This window comes from Hirundo rustica, chromosome 6, assembly GCF_015227805.2.
Source record: "Hirundo rustica isolate bHirRus1 chromosome 6, bHirRus1.pri.v3, whole genome shotgun sequence".
In the NCBI taxonomy this organism is placed as follows: Eukaryota; Metazoa; Chordata; class Aves; order Passeriformes; family Hirundinidae; genus Hirundo; species Hirundo rustica.
The window spans coordinates 21,531,891-21,559,248 of record NC_053455.1 but is presented as its reverse complement, the minus strand read 5'-3'; the positions used below and the strand labels follow the sequence as shown (position 1 = coordinate 21,559,248).

The 27,358-nt window shown below is 40.8% G+C and overlaps 1 protein-coding gene across 6 annotated transcripts in view; it reads left to right on the top strand.

Annotated features, from left to right (window-relative positions):
- The window catches only part of NRXN3 (neurexin 3), a 985,585-nt gene that overhangs the window by 339,268 nt on the left and 618,959 nt on the right, over positions 1-27,358 (top strand). For all 6 annotated transcript variants that reach the window (XM_040066048.2, XM_058420836.1, XM_058420835.1 and 3 more), the window contains one exon: positions 21,371-21,574. In XM_040066048.2, coding sequence (XP_039921982.1) covers positions 21,371-21,574 — 204 coding nt within the window. The remainder of the gene's footprint in view (positions 1-21,370; positions 21,575-27,358) is intronic.

The window sequence follows — 27,358 nt, the reverse complement described above, 5'->3', positions numbered from 1 at the left end:
AGGATTAAAGTAAAGACAAACAGAAATGATTTATCATGACATTTTTAAAGACCTCACTGTTTTCACTTTATCTTTTAATTTTTGTATTTAAGTCAAAGGCACTTGGGCTGCTTTAAAAAATAATCAAAACATAAAGGGAGACTACAAATAGCCACATCAAAGAGTAATGAATCCAGCTGACAGAAGGACTTGTGTCCAAATAAAAAAGGCAGAAAAGTGTAGGCAGGAATTGGTATTGACTGTGCAATGTGCACAGTGCTAATGGACCTGCAGAAGAAACAGGAACATTGCAGCCATAAAGTGAGAACCTGGCCCACTGTGAATACAGATGAGATTGGGAAAAACAGTGCTTTTATGGGGCTGCTTTTACACACACACCCTCTTGAGCTCACCTGCTAATAAAGTCAGAGTGACAGCATGTAGATTAGCAATCAGCATCCTCATTCAGCCATTTCTCCCTGACTGATTTACACTGCTGTGATTTCCTCTTCCTTTTGTCTTTTCCTTCTGGCTGGTGACGATTTGCTGAGCCCATCTATTCTCCTTTACACTGCTGTTTTTTCTAGAAGCTGTTAAAATCAAAATGCAGATCATTTACCTTTCTATGTGTGTCTTGCCTACAGTTCCTACCCTAGTCTTCGCCACCGGCCAGGGCTCAGTCAGTAAATCTTTGAAACAGCTGCCGTGTCCCTTTTGCTGTGAGTTGGTTTTCCTAGTCACCTTTCACTTACGTTATGGAGAGATGCTTGATCTATGTGTGCCATCAAAGTGTTGGTCAGTGAAATCCTATTTGACTGGATGGCACCCATAACTTTTTTTTCCCCATGTCAGTCTCTTGGAAGGCAGTATCCTGTTAGGCACTGAAGAGATTGTGCATGTCAAGAACTGTAGTTCAGCATCTGTTTGGGTGCCTGGAGGTAACTGCTTTTTCCTGCTTCGGCATTGCTTCTGGATTACACACTTGAGCAGTTTCCTGGTGAAGGATACCTAGGGGAGCTTCAGGGCAGGAAGGAAGTTCACTCAGATACAACCAGGAGTGGGGGTCCTGGAATTGTGTTTGGAAATGAGATGGATGTTTTCTGTTCTGGCAGTGAACTGAAACCCATTTGAAGCATGTGTTGGCAATGGACTTTAGGCTGTTCTCTGCCATACTGTTGTGGGGCCTGCCAAATCTCACAGTATTGCCTCTCTCTCTGTAGAAGCCGGAGACAGAGGCTTGGGTGAATTTTTGTACCAATATATGCCGATAACTCCTGGAGGACCCTTCAAACTTAAAATGAGCAGACAAGGTCATAGCTGGGGGAAAGCCAGGAAGTTGTTGACATCTCTACCTGTCTTTGGGCTATCAGAACACGCTAAATAAATCCACATTAAGCTATTTATAAGGATGCAGATTGATAGTCCTATACAAACAAGTACCGTTTTTTCCCATATGCAGAGTATTTGAGAGTGATATCATAATTTTATATTTTGAGAAACTGTGACATAGAACTATTAAGGCACCTACTGTAAGATTCAAGATTACAGAAGTAATTAGCCACAGACCCTGACTCTGAGAGGATTTAATTTACTGGGATTTATGTATCTGAGTCTAAGATACTGCCTAATTTAGTTGTTTGTTAGACTCTTAGGGCACTAAGCTACTCCTTCTACCTTGAAAAAGCTATCTGATATGTCTAAAATAGTACTTGCAGATATGGTAATATAGTCCTGGGATATTTGGTTAGCAGTTTCTAGAGATAAATAATTATATATTGTGATGGGATAGAGATAATTCGTATCAGAACCAGAGTTCCTTCATCTTCTCTTCCTCTCCTTTTTCCCACTCAGAAAAGCACTAATGAATCACTTTGGCCTTTCAGCATGCAGTAATGAAAAGCTGATTACCAGACAGCTCCCCACGGGTCAGCCTCACTCTTATCCAGCATTGCTCACTCAAGTATCGCTCCCTGTGTGTCTGATCAGAATCCAGGGGGCTCCAGCTGACTAAAACGTGGAAGAAGTTAGTAGATGTGCTAATAAGGCAAATTGAAGTTGTATAAGCCTTAACTTAAGGAACAAGTAAAGATTAAGAAAATGTTATCTGACCATGAGAGCTAAAATCCAGTGATTTTCCGTGGAGTGGGGTAAAAGCGCAACAAATGCTGTACCTCAGAAATCTTTGCAAAGCTGCCCTGCAGATGCTGTTCAGATGTATTGCAGTGTGTTTGGCGCAGAGCATCCTGTGTTACATTGTGTGTGGTCCTGTTTGCTTTGCGAGACCATCTGCTGACTGCTACAGTGGCAGTACCTGCAGATGCGCGGTGAGTTGTCGCATCAGTTCAGTATCTCTGTGGGGCTAGAGAGTAACTCTCATCCGAGCTTCTCACAAAACAAGCCTGGACTTGTATGGGACTTTACTAATTTGGTGCTTCACAAAAGCGTACAATGTAGACATGCCTTAGAATTCTATTTCTGGCTTATATAACTACAGGCAAGTTCATTTTTCTCTGCCTTATGTTCCCCAGCTGCAAAAATCTCCCCAAAAAGCCAGATAACTTAGGACTTTCAAAGATCGTAAAAGGGTTGAAATGTGGAAAAATTCATGAATCACTAAGAGCTTCATATTCTACAATGAGATAAGCTGAAGACCAGCAAAATGTGCATTTTTTGCTATTGTTTGACCTTTTGTTTCATAGTTTTTCTTCAGCTTAATGGACGTCGTGTCATGAGAAAGGCTAGAAACCTAGCCTAATGAATGATACTTATTTTTGTGCTATCTAATTAATTTTCCTGGTATTTCTACTTGATACAGAGTATTTTATTCTTCATCGGAAGAAATGGGGACCACTCTTTGTGTTGTGTGTTAATAATTTGAGTTCCTATCCCCGAAAGAACAGCATTGCCTGCAATGTGTATTAAAATCTGTAAAGGTCAGAGATTTTCTTTTAAAATAGCAGTAGCTTTCTGTCTTCTCTACTTTTCTACACCTGCAGTGCTAATGAAATCCTTGTGTGGTTGTTGAGACACAATGCTGTATTATTTTTTGAGATACACAAGCAACCTTTTATAGATAAAATGCTGTAGTACTTGAGCTACTCAAGAGGAAAAAAACTTTCTCATTTCTTTGGCACTGAAAAGGTAAAATTATTCATTGCCCTTTGTAAGGCACTAAACAAATGATGAAATTTTGTATGGCGTGTCAGGTATTGGCTGGATGTATTTAATTCGATAGTGATATGAGATTTACAGAGCACACAAGAAAGGAGCCTTAAATAGTTTTACCCATTGACCTTTGCCAAGATAATAATGCCTGAATATCAACTCCTCACTGCTTAAATTGTGTACTAATGAAGTGCCATTTGGTACTCAGCTACACCTGTGCTAGTTAGAAGTATTCATAGTCACACAAGTAGAAATGTATATTCAAGAAATACAAGTATAAAAGGTGTAAAGACAGCACTGTTTTGCAGTTTAGAGTACAATCCAACAATATGAATGAAATTGGCAAAATAAGTTGAAATATAACAAGGAGGCTAAAGAAAGGAATTATGGAGAAAGAAGAGTTCAGTACTTACTGATTGGTAAATGATAACCTGAGGAGACGATGATGAATCAGCTCCGATGGGAGGACTCCCTTCCCAAGGAAGGGGAATTGTTTAAGGAAGTTCACAGGACACTTACTATGGAATATTGGGTTAAATGAAGAATGGAAAATGGTGAATATCATACCATCACAACAATGAGCTTGGGGTTTGTTTTGCTTTATTTTGCCATAGCAGGAATCATAGAAAAGGGTGAAAATCCCATCTGTTAGACATTGGAGACTAGGATGGCTGAAACGACAGAGCAAGGCCAGGCTGCTCTACGCTTCAGTGAAGTGTGCTTTGTAAGGGGACAGGAAAGGAAGGGCGATCCATGATCTAGCCAGCTCTTCTGCTTCTAGCTTGAATCGATCTCTGAAATGCATGCCTCAGAATCAAAACCTGGAAGTGTCTTCCAACTTCAGAAGACCTGTTTTCTGTTCTAAATCTTGTTAATGACTGGATCTGTTAGTTAGCAGATACATTAATAAATGTATACAACATGCAAGACACTGATTACCAAAGTAAGTTTTGTTTGATTCTTAATGTAATTACTTGTTGTAATAAGTCATACTGGATTAGGAAGGGTAGAATAGTTAATGGTGTGAAAAGAACAACATTTTGATACTTCAGCTTTGCCAGATCTCAAAGAATTGTGGAACAAACTCCATGTTTAGGCAAACTAGAAGCAATATTATGTGGTGTGTGTTACAGTGTCAGATGAGAAAAGACTGTTGCTAAAGAAGGTTTTGTCAAGTGCATTGTAGGGAAAAGCTGTTGCCAAAACCCTTCAGATCCCAAGCTCAAATCTCAGTTAGAAGAGGTATTCACAGACACATGTGAGAAAGAAAAAGGATGGGGTGTTGTTTCCAGTTTGCTGGTGAGGAGAGCCTAATGTAAGATTCATTCTTTCCAGCAAGTGCATAAGCAGAAGCAGCAAGTATGCTGCTGACTGTTTGGCTTTGTGGCACATGGAAGACAGAGACTTTTCTGACTGACAGGCTGTCATCCAGAATATTGTTCATCTGCATAAACCCCCAAAACACCAACAAAAACATACTCCACTATGTTTACTAAACTATGTTTAGTTCACTTGCATTTAGTCCTGCTGTGTCACGGACTTTGTTTGATCTTTGGCAAATCAATTAGGTTTTTATGGATAAAAGCAGTAAATCCTGACAAACCCTAGTGTTGCCCCATGTAGTTCTTAGGGGCCCATCAACCTTAGAGTAGAATCCAGATGTGTAAGTAAGGTGCTTAGGGTGTGAAGTGGCCATTAAGGATGGTGCTCAGGACAGCCAGTGGGTGGGGGAAGCAGGGACAGGCTTCAGGTAGCCAGTGGTGCATGCCAGGAGGAGGATGTGCCAGTCCCCGCTGTTGGGTGCAGGCTTGATGTTGCTGCATCCTTGAGCTTGATGCCCACAGAAATATGAAATCTGCATTCTAAAAACCCACTTCAAGACTGAGATGCCACATAGCTGTATGGGGTCATACAGCCGGCAGTGTGTCGTGAGACATTGGGTGCTCTGCCTAGTTGTATTGCTTTTACTTCTCCCTCTTCCCATTAAACAGAGGCTTGTTTGTTGCCAGACTCTATATTGCTTGCAATTCTATGCCTTGATCTCTCCATGTCAAATTGCTCACAGGATCTCCTCTGCCCTGTCTAAAAGGTCTGCAGTTGACTGTTCACTTAGATTCTTGTATTCTTTATGCTGACAGCCTTGTATGTTGTGCAGGAAGTTTTAGTGCAACGTTTATAAGCTGTGGAAGCTTGGGAGCTTCTCACACTAGCAGTCTGTCACTGAGGTGGTGTTTGTTGTTGTTGTTGTTGGTTTTTTTTTTTTTTTTTGGTTTTTTTTTTTTTTGGTTTTTTTTTTTTTTTTTTAATTACATTTGTGGTGTTCTGTTGGGCTGTGTCAGGAGTGGGTGAGAAAAGCACTGTGTTTTCCTATTCCAGATGCAGATGAAATTAGGGAAGTATGACAGTCCCACAGCAATCCTGCTGGTTTTGGTGCCTTTGTTGGAGCACAGCTGTGCCCAGCAGCTGGTCTGGAATCAGAGAACCAGGAAATTTGCACAGTTAGCAGATATAAATAGAGAATCTGTAACTATGAGAGATGCTTAACTCTGCAGTAAATAAATCCTAGTCCAAAAAAAAAAGGCTAATTGAAATCTTAAAAAACTGTCTTGTGCCTCAATTCTTCCCCTTTTGAGTTTCTCTCTATCTGCAGAATTTGAAAGAAAAACAGGTGTTGTGTCTATAGAGACTTACCATCTATGTTTCAAGTGATGTCAAGATCAGTCCCCTTTCCGTTAGAGATTTAGATTATTTTTAGGCTTATGGATTATTATCCACTTTCCAAAGGAATTATTGACCTCTTTGTTATTTTGACTTTTTTGATATTCTGAGAATTTTTCAAGGTTTGTCTGATGAAAAGTACAACAAGGTGTCAGGTAGCTCTTGGATCATCCAGAAGATGGGGGGCAGCAGCCCAGTTGTGGTGGACAGTGGCTTGTGTCCCTGCACAGTCCTGGCTTTGCAGTGTGACAGTGGATGAGCTGTCTTCTATTTCTATCTCAGTTTCTCTGTGAAAGTAGGCCAGTTCAAAAGACATTCCTGAGCGCGTCTTAATGCTTTGAAATCATGTAGAGGACTTCAAATAACAGGAGTAGAGGACAGGAAAAACATCCTATTAGGAGACCTACTCTTTTTCCTCTTTGGGCAGAGTACGTCAGCTGCTTATTTTAGAAAACAGTTGTTTATGGTATAGAGCTGTGTCTAATCCTTTCCAGGTGTAAATTAGGGAAACCCTTTTGAAACAGCCCTTGCTCATCCAGAACTTGTGCAGATGTGAGTGGAAACCTGGGACCTTGTCCAGCAAGTGACATTGAGAGCTGGTGGCAGTGACACTACACAGAAAACCAGCTGGGATTTGCTGTGTGTCTCTGCTTTCTTTTCTGCCCCAGGGAGGAGCCACACTGCTGTTCCTTGGAAAAAACACATAACAAGTACTTCTCAGCACTAGTGGCATAGTTGAGGAGACAATTGCATCCTCCTTTGCCATCTAATGGCCTCAGGGAGTGCTGCCATCCACTCCCCACTGTGCCCCTAAAGTGTCTGAGCAAGTGCATCAGTCCCTGGCCTCTGCATCCCCATCACCTGCTCTGCTCACCCAGCAACTGGTGGCTCGCTTGATTTCCTAAGTTCCTACAAGCAACCGTTTTGGGGAGAATCTTGACACTGGGTTTGTCTTCAAATAGACTTGAAATACATGCTGACATGTATTAATTCCTTAATACACACAGCTTTTCCACTGTCTGGGCTCCCCCCATACCCTTGCAGCCCTCCAGGAACCCTTAGGAAAAAGCAGAGCATGATGTTCAACACAGATGTTGTACTGAACTTTCAGGTTTGTGATTAAGCTCCAATGTAAGAGCCTGTGATTCACTTAATATTGAAAATAGAATGTCTCTCTTTCTACAAAAGAGGCCACGTGCCTGCTTCTGTGGGTGAAGAGCTTAACATACATCCCTTTTCTCCAGTGATATGGGCACTGATGGCTCATATATTAAACTCCGAGATTCTAAACTCCTGAATGACTTGGAGAGATTTTTAGGAAGGAATTTTTTCTTTACGTATCCTAGGTACTTGTCTTTCTTCACGAGTCTGACAGTTTTCTCTGGCTCACACTTACACATTAAAAACGGGAGTAAATTGAGCTGTCTTTGGTGATAGTGTGGAATTAAATGTCAATAACCTCTAGGAGTGGATTCCAAATGTGTCTGTGCCTGACACATAGCACCTTCAATACAAGAATTCATTAAGTTCTATTTTTCCATTAGTAACATCCTTTTAATATACTTGGCTTACTTTGTAATGATTGCTTAACTGAGAATCTAAAACGTCTTGTTGAATGAGGTAAATGACATTCTTTCCTACTTTCAGATCAAATAAGGGAAATAACAAAGTGTCTTGTTGAATAGAGTCCTTATTTGTGTCCTTCTCCTTTGGATAATAGGCCGGCATTATTAGGCCAGGTTGGATGAGGCTTTGAGCAACATGGTCTAGTGGAAGATGTCCCTCCCCATGGTAGGGAGGTAGGGGTTGGAACTAGATGATCTCTAAGGTGTCTCCCAACCCAAAACATTCTATGATTCTACAATTATTAGGGGATCAGTGGTAGCATAATAAAGAGGTACTATTAATTATAGGTTAAGCAAAGTGGAAACACAAATACTGACTTGTCTGAATCTGAACTAGCTTCCTTTGGTTTAGGTGCTTAGCAATGCCACAAATTCTGCCCATACTTGAGTCACCAGGAAAGTGATTTGGAACCTGTACCAGCAGCTCATGAGGTAAATGATAGATGACTGACAGTGATTTGCTTCTGGAATAGCCGAAATGTTCAGTAAATCTATTATCACTGGAGTAATTTAGATGGTTTAACACAACCTTTCTGCATTTGTTCAGTGTTGGTAGGTTTTTCATCAGAAATTAAGATGATGTTATCAATCCTCAAAAGATCTGAGCCTGAACTTTGGCATTGTTATATCCTTTGTTGTTCTGTCTCTTATCTGTGGCATAAAACTGGAAATGAAATGTGACAGTTTGAGTCAGTAACCACATGCCTGATGAAAATATGTTTTGTCACTTAAAGCATACACTTTTGCTTCACCAGCAGCTAGTGCTGTAGGAAGCAGCATATAATTAAATGTTGCTGAAAAAGGTGATTGTCAGCCCAAATCTGAGAGCTGCAGGCCAAAGCAGCATTTGTTTCCTTGTGTGCTGTCTACTCTGCCTGCTTCAAAGTTAAGTTTCACCATTAGATGGCAGTTTTAACACCATAGATCACAGAATCATAGAAATCCTGAGCTGTAAGAGACCCACAAGGATCATCGAGTCTTACTCCTAGCCCTGCTAAAGATATCCCAAAAAATCATCCTATGTGTCTGAGAGTATTGTCCAAATATGTCTTGAATTCTGGCTGGTCAGTGCTTGACTTTGTTTGGAAGAGTGAGGGCTGTCTTCCTTTGGTTATGTATTTTTCCGCTGTATTTCTCTCTTTGTGGTATTCATTCTGGCCAACATGGGAGGATGTTTATGCAGTGTAAAGAAGTGATATTCTGTGTAAGGCCAAGTGCTGTGGGTGTACCTGTGTAACCAGGGGAAAGGGTGTGATGTGGCTGGGTACAACCCTTGTTGCTTTGATATTGTGCAGAATCTTGTTCTGATTTGATAAAATTGCTGTTAAGGGTAAGTCAGCCCTTAACTGTCATTGAAGATTATAGTATTGCGGATTTGGAAGCACAAATTGTGCGTCTTCTGATTTGTTTTGTTCCAAAGCTGGATGGAAATTGAAAGAGGAATAGGTTTGAAAAATATAATGAAATTTTATTTCAGTTTATATGAAGGAATTTTCTGACGTGCTTTGTTTATTTCCTGATGCAGGTAGCTTGCTTTTTTTGCTGTTCTTTGTATTGGCATTTTGCACAGTAAAAGGAGAAAGAAAAGTATGAAAGTTATGGAAAAAAGAAATACCATACTCTGATGCCATGAACAGTAGGAGGGTGAAATCTGACAGGTGAAGTACATACAGATGGTTGGTTTAGATTATTTTTTGCAATGTACTCAATTTTAAACTGAAGGCATCTCAATAGGCAGCTGTTACAGTCAGGCACAAACAGGGCCTGTTGTTAGGAAATAATTTTTGTCTAAATTTCTGAAATTGTACAGGATCCTTTAGAATGTAGAAACTTCCAGACGATGAGTTTTTGTGTTTCCTTAAATTGGCTTTAATTCAAGCTTACATCTCTTTTGGGAAGGCTTCTGGATGGTGTTCCAAATAATTTTTCAAATTGGAAGCCATCTGGGACACCAAGGCTTTTGGTACCAGTTTCACAGGAGGTTCCACTATCCTGCTTCAGCCACAGGTAACAGCTGTTAGCTTCCCTTGCAACTCTGTCCTTGTACAACTTCGGGTGCTTGTTATCTCCTGGGCTGGATTGTGTGACCCCTTTAAATGTGGGCAGATGTGAGAGGCACATCTGTGTGGCTGTTCCTAACTACTCCTGCTTGCCTGGGGGCAGCCAGATTCTTCTCCCTGCAGATGAAGGCTGCTTTGCAGAGCTGCAGCCTGGATTTCTCAACCCCTTCCAGTGGGTACAGAAACAGTAGGGGTGCAGATTGCAGACAGCCCAAGAGAAGGGGCTAGCAACAAGAAATGGAAAAACTGAAAATGCCTTCAAGTGTAACTATTTTTTTTTTTCTTTTCCCCCAGTTTTAATTAGTATTGATTAATGGATTTTACCTCTATAGAGGAATAATATTTGAGGAGTAGGAAACATCCCACTCTCTCCCTTGCTACGTTTTGTCCTTGTATAATGAGAGAAGAGAAAATTTTCATCCTTGAAGTAAACACAATTTGCTGGTAGGGCCAGTTCTGTTCAGGCTTTCTCAGAGCCTGGAAAACCTCATGATGGATTTGCCACAGCCTTTATACAAAGTTAATCTGATAGCCACACTCCCATCTGCTTTTACCACGCTTTGTTAAATTGTGTTGGACTCTGTTCTGGTAATCTCACTTCCTCTGATACACTTTGGAGGTTTGGCCAAATAATAGATGTGAAAGCATTCTCCAGTCCCCCAAACATATATCAGGACTGGCCATCCCCCAAATTTACCTTGGCTTCCGTCTTTGTTCCAATTAATTTCCTTCCTTTTGTTACCGAGGTAACTCTTACTAGGGACCTATTTCATATTCATATCAACAAGAGCTAATAGCTGTAAAAGTGTTGTGCATCTCATATCCTATATGGGTAATTTTCAGCAAATAGGAAGTGATTAACTGCCCTGACCTTACCTGTGATCCCATTTATCTAAATGGGGTGAGTTTTGCAATTCAGTCTCCTCAGTCTTCTGCACTTAAGGGCCTGGGAGACATTTTAGGTGAAAACAACCTGTTTTTTTCCACTGTACAGAGTGTTAAGAATGTGGCTGTTGATGTTTTTATCAAACATCTGTGTTTTTATTAGCATTCAGAATCTATTCTTACTTTGTCTGCCACCCAGATTAGCAAATATGTCACATTTGTAATGGGTAGCTTTATTCCCCCCTTTGTCCCAGACTTCCTCAGAGCACAGGCAGCCCTGCAGGTCATTCTAAACAGTGATTTTTGGATGTGGAAAAGCCAGTCGTATTTTGAGATTACAAAATTCCTATTTTTCCCTGTCTTAAGGAATTGCTGAACTCCAGTCTTTAGGAATAAATGATTGATGTTTGAATTTTTTACTCCACCCTTGTGACAAACATACCAACTATACCATCCTTAATGCTTTTCTAAACAGTTCAAGGACTAACACTGATGTTGGTGGGGGACCAATTACTCCTTGCTATTGCTCTGTGAGTACTTCAGGTTCTAAATCTCATAGATTGTTCAAAAACCTAGAGAACCTGAGGAAACCACAGCGAAGTGAAGCTTTTTTATTACCTGCCCACTCGTGGCAGAGTTCCTTCTCAGGAGGTTCATTCTGCAGGTGAAGGTGTATGAAAAGTGATGTCAGCCAGGAGGTGGGGCCACTGATAATCTGACACTGAATTTTACATTTGAGGCAGTTTACAGGTCTGAGGAGACTCTCTACCCTCATAGGCTGCATTTAATCTGCTGCTAACAATCCAGAGAGTAAATGTCCCTTTGGGCCGTATTATGGTGGACAGAATCACTTTAGACAGCATAAAGAGCTGGTTATTCACCATTAAAGCTCTCTTACCTTGGAGTTTTTCATTATGTCTCATATAAAGAGAACAATACAGGATGTGGGTACATTCTTACATCTTATCTGTAAGTGGATGCAAGCGTCTTGATAGAGGGTGACAATGTGACAGCTTTCCGATTTCAGTTAGGAGCAGGAGAGATCCAGGCATTTCAGTAAAAGTCATAGCCACCATAGAAGCTGATCTGAAAATCTTCTGCACATAAAAGGCATTTTCAGTCTAAGATACGTGGTGATTTCAAGCTTTGGTCGGTGCTGTTTTGAGTAGGAATAGTCTCGGGCCTCAGCAGCTCAGTAAGTCCATGACAGAAGCAGCTGAAGAAAATTCAGTTTTGCTTAACTGTGGCATCAGGCTGGTGCTTTTGGAGTATGACACTCTTCATTGCATTCTAACTGCTGCCCTGAATTTCAAAGAGAATAAAATGGGGTGCACAATGGTGAATGTGAAAGTTTTAGGGTCACAGCTGCTGTCATAATTTATATATCTACACTTCTTTTGACTAGAGAATCTTGTAAGTTGCCGAAGCTGACTAAATTTTCACAGCTTCAACAAGAAGCAGGATTTATTATCATTTTACAATTCCAATCAAGATCACTGTAGGCTCTTGGAGCTCAGAAAAAAAGAAAAGAATAATGGAACTCTCCTCTCCGTGCAAATCTTTGAGTTTTGAGCTGAGGGTTTGCACTGGCTGCTATTATTTGTAAATGCATTCACTGGATGCCAGTGTAGGCAGTTGGACCAGTACACAGTGCTGCACTGTAGATCCTGCACTACAGCCTTTGGCATTAGAGATAGGCTTGTAAGAGTTTAATAACTGTGTGATAATTATAACCAGTGTTATGGGCCATGAATTTCTAACTGGGTCCTTACAGAAAGATATTGGCTTTGTAACACAGAAACTGCACTTGGTCATATTTGGAGTCAGAGAGGGACAGCTTATGGACATTCCTGTAGTTGTCCAAACACTGAAATTCCATGTAATTTGGGTCATCATTAGTGCATAAACACCTTACATATCCATGCCAATTCTCTCTTTCTTCCTTTTTTATCTGTAATTCCTTTTATTTTATAAACATTTATCTACAAATACCAGAGTTGTAAAGTGGAATTTGGTCTGGGATACAATCATGTTTTCAAAAGGCAGTGTCTGTTACTTGAATGTAAGACTAAATTTCTTTTATCTGCTAGTGAAATTTGCGGGCTTGAACATGTACCTCTAGCTTCAGCCTTCATGATCCTGGCAATATCAACTGCCATTCTATGCCAGCCACTAGTTTCTGCTTCCCTTTGCCTTTTTATCATGGTTCCAATAATTGAACAGTGGTTGCAATTAGCTGGGCTAACAGATCTGGCTGTTGTATCTCTGGTGATGACTTCATTAGGAATGGACAGAGTCTGTGGGATGCCTGGAAATCAGTGTCATCATTTTGGCACTGTCTGTGCTGCACTGACTGAGTCTTGCTCTCAGATGGGGTCCAGTCTGAATTAGTGGTTTTGAGAATCTTTTTACAGAAGTCAGCAGATCTGTGATAGGAGAAGAAAAGGCTCTGAAGGGACCTTCCTCCAGATCCTAGAATAATAAACTCAGCTTAGTTTATCTTATATTTTAAGCTTGGGAGTTGTAGCCTGAAACCCCAAATTACATATCATCCTGTATTTTTCCACAGCATGTGTGCTGTTGTTACCCTCCTAATCGCTACCTGCTCTGTTGTGTCAGGCTTCCCTTCAAAGATGACCTGTTTTCCATCCTTTGCAAGTGTTGCGACATTCTTGTTTCCACAAAGCTGCCTGCCTTACATGAGTTTTATAAATAGTTACCTAGTTCCTCTGCTTAGTTATTTTCAGCACAGCAGTGTCTGACTTCTGGCCCTTGCAAAATCACTGATTTGCTTGAAGAATTTTTGCTTTTTCAAAACCAGTATGATGTGGACAAGTTTGACCTACAGTTTGTAGACCAGTGTTTTCCATTTGCTCCCTGTTCTGTTAATGCACGTCTTCCAGGAATTTACAATATTAAGGGATTTGGGGCTGTCAGGTGAGGAAAAGGAAGAAAATTAAATGGAGGGTTGTCTAATGCCGTGAACCTTCCTTAATCCAACAGCCAGAGGCAATAGTACTAGTTTTTCTTTCCAGTATTGGAAAACAGAACTGAGGATAGGCTGTTTATAGATTTTAAAAAGGTTATGAACATAGTTTACATTACAGCCTTGGTTCAAAAATGATAGACTGATGATCACAGAATCAAAGAACCATCAAGATTGAAAGAGACCTTCAAGGTCATCTAGTCCCAGCTGTGAACCCAGCAGCACCATGATAACTCCTAAGCCATATTCCCGGGTGCCACATCCAGATGCCTCTTGAACACTTCCAGAGATGGTGGCTATGGAACCCTTTTCCACCTCAAATCAGTAGCAATTTGCAGGTGTAAGGTGATGTCTGTGAAAAGGTGCAATACCCAGTTGGGCAATACTCAGGGCATTCTGGTGCTTGGCATATAATAATCACAGTTGAAGGAGATCTCTGGGAGTTGTTGTCTCCAGCACCTGCTTCAAGTGAGACTAACTTGAAGAGCAGAATTTCTTGTTAAAGGCATTTTCCTATTGAATTTTGAAAATTTCCAGGCCTGGGGTTTCTACAGGTGTTCTGTTGCAGTGTGTGGCAACCCTCATTGTCTAATATTTTCCTTAAAAATTTCTCGATTTTTCCCTTGGTACAAATTTTGTCTGCTACCTCTTTTTTTCACTTTACACTGAGATAAACCAAACATTTTTGCTGTAATCTCCCTTTCTCAGTGAACACTACTCAGCAGGTGGTGATCAAATGCTTCATGTAGCTTGACAGTGCCAAGAGGACCTAAAGATGTTTGAAATTAAATGGAAGTTGCGTCACTTTCTAAAGTGCCACTCATGGTAATGCAAACTCTCATTTTTGTATCATGTTTCCCCGTTATGCTCCTTTACATTGAGGAGCAATTCTTCTTCTACCCTTACCCTTCTTGCTAGAGATTTCTTCCCAAATAGTTGTACATGGCTCTGTAAATGTTAGAGTGACATTTGGAGTAGATTTGAAAAGCACTTGTGCTCCTTCTTGGTTTTCCTGAGTCTCTGCCAAACTTCAGTTTGGCAATATAACCTCACTCATCACCTCCCAGGGCTAGCAATAACATTTACAAGCTACAGTTTCCTCTGTCTGCAAATATTTCCACTGTGGTACTCAGTGCTCTTACAGCTCCTCCATGGGCCAGTCCTTCATGTTTGCAGCCCAAGGAAAGGAGAAGTAAGTTTATTTGCCTTTCATTGTGGAGTACAAGAATTCATTTTTTTTGTAACTCTCCACCTGACAACACCCCTTGATTAGCTCATACTTCTTTGTGTGTGGTGACAACAAGAGTGTAGGTAGGGCATATCAAGCCTGATGCTGGTGGAAACTGGTACATACTACTTTGTAGGGTAGACACAGGTAACCTGGGGAGTTGGAGAGTTGATTAAATACAGATGTTAAGCAAAGCTAGAATCCAGATGACAAATGTTAGAGAGGTTTATTAATGGAGAGCGATTTGGGAGCCATGTCCCTAATATGTCTTCCCTAGATCAGTTTAAAATTTGGAAGGTCTCCTTTGAAGCTTTTGTTGTAGAGAGGCAAAATTGTTGTGGGCTTTTACCTTACAATGGTAGAAGCCTCACAGTTTTAACTCGTTCCTTGCTATTTATTCCACTTTAAGATGAAAAATCTGAGGACAGCTTTACAGGATCTTGGTATAATATTGAAGCAGAAGAACAAGGTGTTAATTTTGGACTCAAAAAAGGAAATAAATGCTGTTCTAAGACGAAAAATCAGAATTACTTTTGTTCATAACCAAAATAATTTAAAAGTCTAAACTCTATGAATCAAAGTAATTTTTTTGTTTGTTTTTTTGTCTGAAGGACATTATAGTAACTGCACTGTGTGCTTAGGGCTCTTTATTTGTCTTCTTTACCTATTTATTTAATGTCTTCCATTTTGTGGATACTTTGTCAATAATATCTGCAGGCTTTGGTTATGTGTTTGAGAAGACTTCAAAGGGATAGAACATAGATAAGGTACTGAAACAGGGGGAGACAATGGTATGGAAAGAAAATTGGTGAATAGAGTATTTATTCTCTTCTGACTTTAGGTGTGGTTTCCACTTCAGGTGTCTGAATAAACAGGTGTGGTTTCCACTTCAGGTTTCTTCAGGAATTTTTTCTTTTATATGAAGGAACATACCACTGGGCTATTTTCAGGGCCAGAAATCAAATGTTTTAATTAATGTTATGAAATAAAATTTGCAAGGTTTTGTAAAGATGTGTTTGCTGAAGAATATTCATCTGGATGTCATCTGGCCTGTGTAACATCTGCTAGCAATTTTTGTCTATAGCAGGGGCCTTGTGACAATTGTTACTACTGCTGCTCCACCAGTATTCTTGCTCCTCTAGTATTCTGTTTGAAAGTGCGATGAATGCCTTGGAGCTTGCTCCATTATGTCTCCTGTTTGCTATTCATTTGGAACTATTTTGTGCGCAGTGCACTGGTGAGGATGTCTTATGTAATTGCTTTAAATGTTTGTTTGGTCTTAACTGACATACACAATTCAAACTGGAAAACTTGAATTTAAGAAAATAGTATATAAACCAGAAAGAAGCCAGAGATGAGAAGCAGGAGAGGCAGGTTTTAGAAAATAAAAGCTAGGAGAAGAGGAGTAGAAAGGAGTTTACTTAGTCTAAAATTGAGTGAGGGAGCTGGAATAATGATATACTGAGTGTCAGGATATGAAGATCCTTTTGTAAAGCCTTTTGGGAGTGGAGAAAGAAGTTGTCATCTTAATTTGAAGTGAAGAAAAACTTGTATTGATGTTGAAAAAATACTTTGTTCTTTTAGAGAGATTAAACACCAGCAAAACCAGTCTGATTTCTTTACTTTTCTGTAGCTGTAAGTGTCCAATATTTTTTTACTGTTTTATCTTCATGCATTTCCAGTGGATAACAGCTCATAATAATACTATTGACATCTTGTCAGTTTGAAATCTTTAAAGGAGAATAGCTTTGTTCTTACTAACACAGTAAACCCTATCTGTGGCTTGTAATACATATGCTTGCAGGGTATTTTGCTAGGCTAATAGTGCCCATTCTTATTTCTACTGTAATGCTTCAGTTTAGGCAGGTTTTTAAAGATGGTTTTGTGTTTTCTGTTATTGTCCCTCTCAATGATAGTGAATTACATTTATCTCCCTTCAAATTCCTCCTTCCTGTTTGGTGGGCTAAGTTTAAAGTGAAGTCCAATGACACTGAGATGGGAGACATCCAGGAAAAATCAGTTTACTGCAGAAGATGTTGTAGCACATTTAGAAAACATGGGGTTTTTTTGCAGGTCAGCGAGAAGCAGTCCCAGGGCACGGTACCACCAGCACGCTTAGGGCACCCACAGGTCCTGCCTGGCCACTGGAGCTCCCCCACCCTGCTCACGGCCCAGGACCCTGTGGCCATCAGCCCCTGCAGGGTGGTGCTGTGGCAGGGCCAGTCTCCAGGTCCCCAGTGTGCCAGCCGTGGTGCTGCCAAGCCAGGCCCATGTTCAGCCCTGTCACCGTGGCCCTGCCTGGGAGTCGCTCTTAACCCTGGCCAGCAGACTGCCTTCCCGGCCGGAGCATGGACCTGCCTCAGCGCCATCAGGTTTCCTGCTTCTGGGTTTGCACGTCTGTCCCACTCACCTTCCTATGTGAGCCCTGGGCAGCCAGGCACTGGCACAGGGAGCTCCACAGCTTCTGGCACCCATCCTGCTGGATTATGTGCAAGGTTCTCTAACCGCTTGTGAGCACTTAAAGTTCCCATCATATCTTAGGAGCATAATTTCCTGGGTTGTCATCAGACTCAGTCTGAGTGGTTACATTCGGGCTTCCCAAACCTGCTGTCAGGTTTCTTTTGTTGAAACTTATGTGTATGGAATCCACTCAGACAGAAAGAGATTTTATTGCTCTTTTTTAAAAATATGGGGGTTTTTGTTTTTGTTTTGTTTTTAAATGTAATTTTGGTTTTCAGAAAATCTATTTTTTATTTGGGGCCGCGTATCTGCTAGCAAATATGTGAGGGCAGGAGGTGAGCTGTGCAATCAATGCCTGCAGGAAAGCCTTTGGTTTCTGAATACAAAGCTTAGGCACTTTAGAGATATTTGAATTCCAAGAACGTGGAAATCTTTGGTCTAAGGGTTTTGGTCTCGCAAATGTAGCCAAGGAAAATGGCCTGTGCCCTGAACTGCTGTCACTAGGGACTTCAACTTTGATGAAGTGTGGATATTTTTAATTCTTTTTGAACTGTTGCGTTTCTGAAAATTTCAGTAAGAAACTACGCTGTGTTGTAGTCTGAGAGGCATAGGAAAAAGACCACAGGGAAGAACAGGAGACTACAGAAAAACTAAAAGGGAGAAGAAAGAAAGGAGGCAAGGAATGGAGATTAATACAAGAGAGAGGTTAGAAAGCAGTAGAAATAGCATAAAGAGGTCTTGAATAATTTTCTGTCTGTATGCTAAGAATATGCCTGTTCCATTTCCCTAGGAGATTTATGCAGAGCCTTGCGTGGAAGCAGCAATGAATTGCTCCTTTGGCTGCTAAGTGTAAAATTAAAACTGGCAGGTTCTGAGAGCACAAGACTGGGAAGCTAATTGCTCCTAATAACATATTGATTTTCACAGATTTCTGGCATTATGTCAGAGCAGTTTTGAACCAGCACCTGGTTTCTTCCTCTTCCCATCTCCAAACTAATGGCAGTGAAGCTTTTGGCTCTGGGATCACAAATAAATGCACTATTTTTTTGTTTGTTTGTTTGTTTGTTTGTTTGTACAGATCTGTGGGGGTCTGAAACGTGATTTCACATACTGCTCCTATGCATCCAATATAATAGCTACCCTGAAAGTAGAAGGGTGGCAGAAATGTGCATGTATTTTAAACTTGGATAACTGTGCTGCTGCCTGTATTTATGGTGCTGAACAAAGCATTACATTCCCATTGCTGCAGATGGCTGAGGACAATTCAATGGATGCCTGTATTCAGGCAGAAGTTGCCAGCACTGGGAGGTGTCTGAGTGCCTGAGGTCATGCGCTTGTTGGCAGGTTACATTCAACCCTGAGCAGATTTGCTGCATGTGTTGCTCAGCTGTATCAGGCTTTTCTCAAGCTTTAGGGACTGACTGTCCGGAAGAGGAAACAGCAGTCATTTGTATGACTGCTATGAGGCAGTACCCTCCTCTGAAGGGGTATCTTCATAGCTGGAGGGAATGGTCTACCTGGAAGATGTTCTGAAAGGCTCTCAGATACTCCAGATGGTGAAGGCTTGCAAAGCGAGAATGAAATCTTGTCATTTTTGAAATATGTGAAGGGCACAGGGCCACAAAAGAGCAGAACATTGTCTCCTGTGGTTGTATGGAGCCTGTTTCAACTGTTTTGAGATATTTAATTTTATCTGCTTAATTGTTACGAGGTTTCATTGCATCGTGTTTATAGCAGACTGACTGGAGGAGGGACAGTAATACCTGATTTAGGCTACTTTGGGATGTCAGCTGAAACATGGTCCAGACTTTTATTCTTCAGGTCTTCGTTACATAAGTATAATAGTAAGGGTTGGGATTTCCTGTCTAAGGACAGTAGTTATCTGGCAATGGGATCAATGAAGCTAAAGGACACAAGTCTGAAGGGAAGAGACTCATTATTACCATGCTTTTGGTTTGTTCTGGTCACTGCAGAAAAACCCATGTTTTCAAAGCACCTAACGCATGGCACTGTGGAGAAGGAAGCAGCAGAGCTGGGACACTTGTGTCAGCTACTCCCACTCCTAGTCCCGATATCCTCCAACCCTCTTTATGCAGCTATTCCTGTGCTAGGGCCTGTTTCATGCAAGGCACATCTGAGCTGAAGAGCCATTTCATGCTTGACTGCATTTTCTAATGCATTCTGCAGAGAGAGAGGAAAGAGAGCAAGAAGGGTTTGTGTGTACATAGGCATTGCCTTTGAGTGTATGTATAATATACAGTACATTTAGTTCCAGCTTGCAGCTGTGGGTAGCAAGTGAGAGGTGCAGACGTGAGGGGGAAGAGAATTGCACTTTGAAAAGAAGAAACTATTCTTCCACCTTGAGAAAGAGGCTTTCTTTCCTTTTCTGTTTCTTGACCAAATGAAGATATGGGACCCCAGGGCAGCACTGGCAGCTGGTATCAGAGATGTGTGTAATGTAATGGCTCAGTGGGTGATGTGTGTAGAAAGCTTTCTGTGTACAGACCATGGCAGTGTGTGGCGAGTGCAGCTAAGAAAACTGGTGAGTAGGGATGTTCACAGACATCTTAATGGTGCTCCCAGAAAATTTTTCTTAATTTGTTTGTGTGCCCTGTGACTGCAGATGTGCTACATACCAGCTATTGGTGTGGTGGGTTGCTGCACAAGCGCAACTGTAGTAATCCCCAGCAAAATACTTTGGAACCATATACGTGTCCTCTGTCACTTTATCAGCTTGATATGTATATCTTTATTTATCACCTCATTTGCATACATATTGCATTGCAGTTCTGTTACTGGCCATTTTGGAGCTTGCCATAGGTGCTTATGGTATGGACATTTGGCTGTTCCTCAGTTTCCAATCCGTTTAGCCTACTGTAGCATCTAACATTTAGACATTGAGAGGATGTAAGGTTAGGCTCTGCCAGGCTTGCTGTCTCCTGATCGAAGTTCTGCTCTTGTTGGCTGGGAAAAATGGGACAAAGGGCTGAAACGTAAGGGGAACATCTACATTCTAAGTAAGTGGTTTGCAGTTGGTTAAATTAGATGGGCTGTTAATTTTCTGGGGGTGGTGGTACCTGGGGAGAATTCCGGTCAATCATTTGAGAAAACTTCAGCTGAACTGAACTGGATGAGGTACTGGTAAGAGGGCTTTATGGAGCAATCCATACATGTTTCTAGGAAGCTGAACCAGTCTACTTTTTTAAACTCTGGGATTTTGATATGTAGTTTTATGGTAGAAGCCCTACATGGAGCAATCTCTACAGCTCTGCCTTTGGCTGTGGGGAATAGGAATGCTCTGATTCATACATTAATATATTTTTGTAGATTTGTAAATTTTGCAGATAAAAATGCTTTTGAGCATATTCTGTGAAGAAACAATGATTGCCATGCTGTAGTACTTGCTGCAGTTCTAACACAAGACTTTAATTCTATTCTCTTTAGAGGAGAATATGACTCTCTGCAGGCAAGACTCTGAACAAATAGAGAATGTTAAATTTAACTCCTTTCCTCGGCCAAAATTCCAATTTTCTTTGACATCTTCAGAGATGATAGAAAAATGTAGCTTCTTCCTTCACTTCTTTCCTCCCTCCTCCTGGCTTTCATTGTGCCTCTAACTTTTTCTGCATTTGAATGGCACTTGCAATGGAGTTTGGTTTGATCCTTTCTTCATTTGCATTGGTTGTGTCAGCAGAGCTCTACTAACAATGGTTGTTAGTAAGTAGTGGAAAAACATAAAATCACAAAAGAGAACAAATCTGACTTAGAAAAGACATATTAGGAAATTCGCTTCATACAGTTTTTTGTCTTTAAAGTGATATCAATGAAATGAAATTCGTCTCTGAATAAGCAACAGCAAGAGTACTGGAAATTAGAACTCTAGTCATTACTGTTTGTCCTAGGGAAGGCTGGACTTCAGTGGGCTGAAGGAGATTGGATTTTCTGGAAGACGTGAAAAACAAAGGCTTTGCTATCTTATAATCACAAAAGGGCTCTGTCCTAACGTGCTTGGCCTTGGGAATTATGTGTCCCTGGGTACTGCTGTCACCAGCTGCAGTGAATGCCGTATCTTTCTTTGTTGTTCATATTTGCCCCACAGGGTTTCTGGATGTAGTTAAATGTTTGTTGCATTTTTCCCCAGTTTCATACCTTTCTGTGGCAAGTGCTATGGCTTCTGTAGACATATGGTGCTCTGTGGTAGATGTGAGGGCTTTTCAGAGGTGTAACTTCTCATTTTTTGCAATTGTTTGCTGATTCCTCACAGAGGCCTCTATCTTGAGCTATGATGGCAGCATGTACATGAAGATCATCATGCCTATGGTTATGCACACAGAAGCAGAAGATGTGTCCTTCCGTTTCATGTCCCAGCGTGCTTATGGGCTGTTGATGGCAACCACCTCACGAGACTCTGCTGACACTCTGCGCCTGGAGCTGGATGGAGGCCGTGTCAAACTTATGGTTAACTTAGGTATCGTATAAACACCTTCCACTGCCCTCTTCACTATCAGTTTGGGCTTGTGATTAGTGTTTTTTTCTAAATTATTTAATTTATTTTCTGTTGGTTTGATTGGATTGATTTCTAAAATAACTGCTGAAACTTCCATAATTATATTCTATTGCGGAGAGGCATTCTCTTCCGCATTGCTGCATGAAGATTTGCTGTCAATTCTTCGTTATGGACAGTGTTGGTTTTTAAGTCTTTAAGTTTTTAAGTTTCCTTTCTTGGTCTGGAACTGGTGAGCTCTGTGTGAAACATGCTACTTGGTCCATCTTTTGATCAGTTACATCCCTCATTCATCCAGCATCACTCAAAACAGTCAAAGGCAAACATGGAAAGGAAGCAAAATGGATATGGTGACAAGCAGGAGTCCTGTAAATCTCCTGCCCTTTTCATAATTTGGCAGCATTTGATACAGTTTGACATATTTTATATATCTAATGAAAAAGCCTGCTGTTTTTGTTGTGTCTCTATAAAAAAGAAATTAGCAATAATAAAATGGAACTCCCCCCTACCCCCCGCCCCATCCCAAAGGGCTGTGTTCTATCTCCTTAGAGTTACGCTTTCCCAGAAAATAATTTAAAAAAGACAATTAGAAACAAGTCCAACAACAACACAAAAACAATTGGGAGTGAATGTGCTATTAGATTAGCCTCAATTAATTTTCTTGCCAGTCTTTATGTATTCTACGGAAGGCTAAATTTTTAAAGAATGTAAATACATGAGTTGAAGCTTTCTTTCACTTTTCAGTGATGCAGCTTGTTGCTTCATATGAATTCAGAAATATTACTAAAAAGAAGTTCTGACCTAAAGAGGAAAAACTAACATAATAGTGCATAATCTTATACCTCTTGATGTGTAGGTTATTTTATATGAAGGTTTGTGTATGGCCTGTGAAAGCTTCTGTCAGCTTTCAAAGTTCTAAGGCCCACTGGAATGAGTTTCACATTTTTTGAGCTAATACTATCACCATCTTCAGAGCCCTGCTGTGGCTATCAGGAGCAAGCCATGTAGCAGCTTTGTTTAATAGAATATGTTGTCCTCTGAAATTAGCTTGCTTTTTAAAATTGCATCTGGTAGGGGTTTTTTTGGCTTTGAAATTGCAAGCCAGACCCTATTGTTTACTTTGTGAATAAGAAAGTGAAGAGAAGAAGATACATCAAACAAGTTCATATCTCTTAAAGGGAAAGTGTCCATCAGAAAGTCTATAGAAACTCCTGCCTTTTAGTAAATAAAAGCAAAACACCAACCAAAAAACCCCCATATATTTGTATGTTTGCTCTGCTTAGCTTGACTGAAGAAGCATAAAGCACTCTTGTGTCCATAGCCGCATAAGAGCAGGTTGCTGTGCAATCCAGACTTGTTTATAGGACAGATGGAATAGATGAACCTCAGCTGTGACAGTAACCCCTTATATAAAGAGAAAAAGCATTCTGATGATAGCCATCTCTGTCTATATTAACTCTAAGAGAAGGAAAATTTCATAGATTTGCAGGGTTTCTCTGGAGATCAGCTCAAAAGAGCTGCAGTTGAGCCTCCTTATATGTGCAACGAGACTCTTCCACAAAACCCCAGAGCATTTTTGTATGTATACGTGTTTGCATTTTCTTCTGATCTAATTAGTTGTTGCTAATAATCAAGAAAAATGAGATTATACTTTCCCCGTTTAATTTCTTGAAAACTATGGCTAGCTATTTTTTTCTCAGAAAATAAAATTAATCACTGAAAGACTGGTGGTTGCATACTTCTGTTGGGGAAGTGACGGGGCAGCTGAGTATCTGCCCAACTCTATAGTATCTTTTTGTAGCCCAGAGCCAGTTCTTTTACTTTCCAAGTCCTAGTCCAAGTTTCTCTACTTGTTGAAAGGAGAATTCTTTGCACCCTGTGAGGGATGTGCTAGTATTCTAGTAAGGACTGCTTTTATTACCTTTGATATTCCCACATGAGAAGCACTACAGCATGAAAATTGCCAGACTTCATCAAAAATTGTCACTTTTTCCTCTGAGAAGGGTACCACTTGTTTGATTCTGTTGTATCTTCTGAAAAATGAATGAAAATTAGGAGAATTGCTCATTTTGGGTGTTCAGAGCCTCCTAGACTTAGATTCTAAGTGGATATGGGGAGGGTATATTTATATAACCCTGAATATACTTCTTTTTTAAAGCTTTTTCTTTCCTTTTCCAGTTTTCATTATATCACGCTGGCAGAAAGTATTTTCCCTCAGGGCCTGTCAACATTGTATGCCTGATTGGCATTAGTCACTTCTGGCACTCACTGGGATCTGTTATGCCATCACCTAGCCTAGAGATGGACTGTTCAGCTCTTACTGTCTGGCACCTAAAAGATGCAGCTAAAGATTTGACAGATGGCCTGCACGTGTTCAGAAAAGATGTGTTGTTGACAGCTTAATGCAGGGAAAAAAATCTTTAAACAAACTCCTGTGTAAACTGAAGGCTGTTTCTGTTTAGTAGCAGGGACTGAAGCAATGTGTATGCCACATTTTGCCAGTTTTCAGCTGTAAACTTTTGTGAGGTTGAATCTACTCTGAAGTGACTACAGGCTGGATCAGTGGAAACCTGTCAGTACTCTTTGATGTCTAACTCCACAGAGGGGTAGTTAAAATGGTTGGAACCTAGATTGAGCTTCACCTCTCCTTTATTCAGATTTATAAAACTATCAGAAAATGTTCTTGAGACAGGACTTTCCTTCTACCAAAACTGCAATTACCTTGCTGTTGAAGAGCAGCATTTGAGGAGGAATCACCTTACCAGAGCCATTCATTTCCAGTTGTTTACTCTAAGTCACAGTAACTCTGTACGGAGACCGCTCACAGCCCAAATGTCACAAACAAGAACAAAATCTTTATCTGACCTTGCCAAAATCTCCTTACTAGTTGGAACCAGTCATCAACACCCCCTCTGAAGATCTGAGTATGCTTGAGGCTGGCTAGCTGTATGTCAGTATCCCCCAAGCATCTAACCCATGATAGATGTGTGTGAAAAAGGACTGTTTTGAGGGGTGAGTTATCTGAATGTGCTTTTCTTATGTCATTAAAAACTGTTACTAAGAGCTGTCTCTTTCTTCTCTTTGATCTATTCCATTTGATTACTTATTATCATTTGTGTCTTTATTAAGGTCTGTCCAATTTTTTTTTCTTTTCTTTCTTTTCCTTTCTTTTTTCTTTTTTTTTTTTTTTTTTTTTAATCTTCTGTGTGTTTCAGTTGTAAAGCTTTCCCATAGCCCATCAGCCATGGTAAATCAAAAGATGGTATTCGACCCTTCAAAGGCCTGAAGCCTGCGGCCCGCACGGCAAACAGCCCTGAGAACAGAGCATACAGAGCAGCCTGCAGGGGCTGGCATATCCCTCTCACCCCTCAGCACTCAGGGTCCAAACCAGTCAGGGGAGAGAGACACAGTGGGCCTGGGTGGGCATGGGCAGCTGGGTGCTTGCTCTAGAAGGTGGGAGGGAAAGGAAGAGCAGCAATGAATAATTCTCTAAGGAAAGGGGCAAGGAAGTTGCTTCCGACCTTTCCAGTGTGGGTGCCTGAGGCGCTGCAAATCTTCATGTTGACAGCATGACTCTGGGTAGTTTGAGTTTTTGTTGTGTGAAGAATAGAAATCTAAATGTGATACATACCTCACTTCTCTTGAGAAGGATTCTGAACAAATGGGTCTGGAGTGGAAGGAGAGAGAGAGAAATTAAGCAAATCATATCTTGGAACATGCTTGGGAATAATTTTTGATGCTAGATGATGTGCAGAAAGGGAAAGAAATGGCTGGTCTGATAGGGAGATCCATGTTCACATTTTTCCTCCCATTGATAAGTGGCAGGTTTATAATGTTTTACTAACTTTCATTAAAAAAATATTTCGTGATTTTTTCTTCCTGGCCTGGCATATCTTCAGGTCACTGGTGACTAGGATAAATATTTCCTGCCTCCTATCATCTAAGGAAGTGTAATGATCTCTCTCACCTATCTTTTCCTAAGATAAATCCTGAAGGGTGTCAGAGCCACGTCTGCCCATCCAAAAGGGAAAATTTCTTTTGTCATTTCTACATAAAAATACTGCAAGTAGGAGAGAGGCAAAGAGCCTCAATATAACATAGGATAATTGTGCACAGAACTTTATCTGGTTTTCCCATAGGAAATAACTCAGAGTGAGCTTAGAAACAGTTGGGCCCTGGCTATATTTTTTGTCCTATACTTGCCCTAAAGTACTCTTCCATAGCCACATATGGCTGCTCATCCAAAGGAAAGAACATTTTGTCCTCACACAGTAAAGGTGACTTTTTTCCCTTGGTTCAAGGATTTAACAGCCTGAAGCCTTAGCAGCATCAAATAAACATTACTATTTACAGAAAAAAAAAGATAAAAATGGTAAGAATCATAGGCCTAAATTGCAGATCTCTGTTTGCTGCTAAAGGTACCTCTATTCAAACAATGGATCCCTTGTGTTAGCTAACTGCAGTTGAGCTATTTAATCTTTTGGAAGGAGAGTGTCTTTGGCCCATTTTCCAGGTGATACGCTCTGGAAAACCTTTTGTCTGAGCACTAAGGAAGGAACTTCTGGTTTACATTAGACAATTAATGAAAAGAAAGTAGCTGCAGAAGATCTTCCCATCTAATCCATACAGTAGCAGACTCTATTTTCACTTCCCTGCTATCTACCACATTCCTCATCCAATTGCTGAACTGGCAAGTGACTGGATTTACAGCTGTTCAGGCATACTCATCTGCAAAACCTATCTCAGAAGTAAATACTGATAACAGGGCTGAGTGTCCCAGATGATGATTACCAGGAGTCTTATTGCCCTGGTACTGTGCAGGAGGAATCCCAAGGAGTTTTTTTAATTGCATCTGAATTAACCAGATGCTGCTGTTTTGGGTGCAAAGACCAGACTACACCTGCACACTCACCACCAGGAAAAATCTCCTCTGCTTTGGATTTGTAGTGTTGGACTAGTTTACATGAACATAAATGTTTTCTTCCTTTTCAAAAACTGATTTAAGAGGGAGAGAACTACTTCATGTATTAATGGTTGGAAAAATTTTGGATTGCTTTGGGCAAGGCTCAAAATTAAGGCAACAGAAAAGGACCTGTGCATGTTCTTTGGTGGTAGTGTGGATGTTGGTGGTGCTGGTGTAACAGCGCAAGCAAAAGCCCTCTCTTAGCTGCTGTACAGGATCCCCACTGACCCAGTTAGAGGAAAACTGGATGGGGAGCTGTCTCCTTTGGAATGCACCCGGGTGTTTCTGTCTGGATCCCAGTCGCATGGTGTTGCAGACCTTGTGCTCACAGTCTGGAGATGTACTAGTGCCATGTACTTATCAGGGCAGCCCTCTCAGTGGCCTGGACTCTCGTTCTTTGAAATAGGGATCTTGCAACCAAGATATAAGGGCTACGCTGGTTTTCAGTTTGAAACACCTATCCCTCCATCGAGAGTAGTGTTTCAGCCTGAGGGCAAGTCCTAGGACATATAGTTATTGTGGTATCACTGAAAAAATAACCCTACAAAACTCTGGAGACGTCAATAACACAAGAGTGATTTTAGTCTCTTTGATAAATGTTGCAGAGGACCAGCCATGTATATTTCCCTTTCCAGCATATTTGCTCTTTAGTCCATAAGAAATTCCCATGTTCCAGCTGTAGCAACTCTCTTGACCTCACTTGTCTGTGGTGAGACTTGGGTGTCTCTCTTGCTGTCACTCTCCATCAGGTCAGACAGGGAAGTTCCCCTGCATGTACTTCAGAC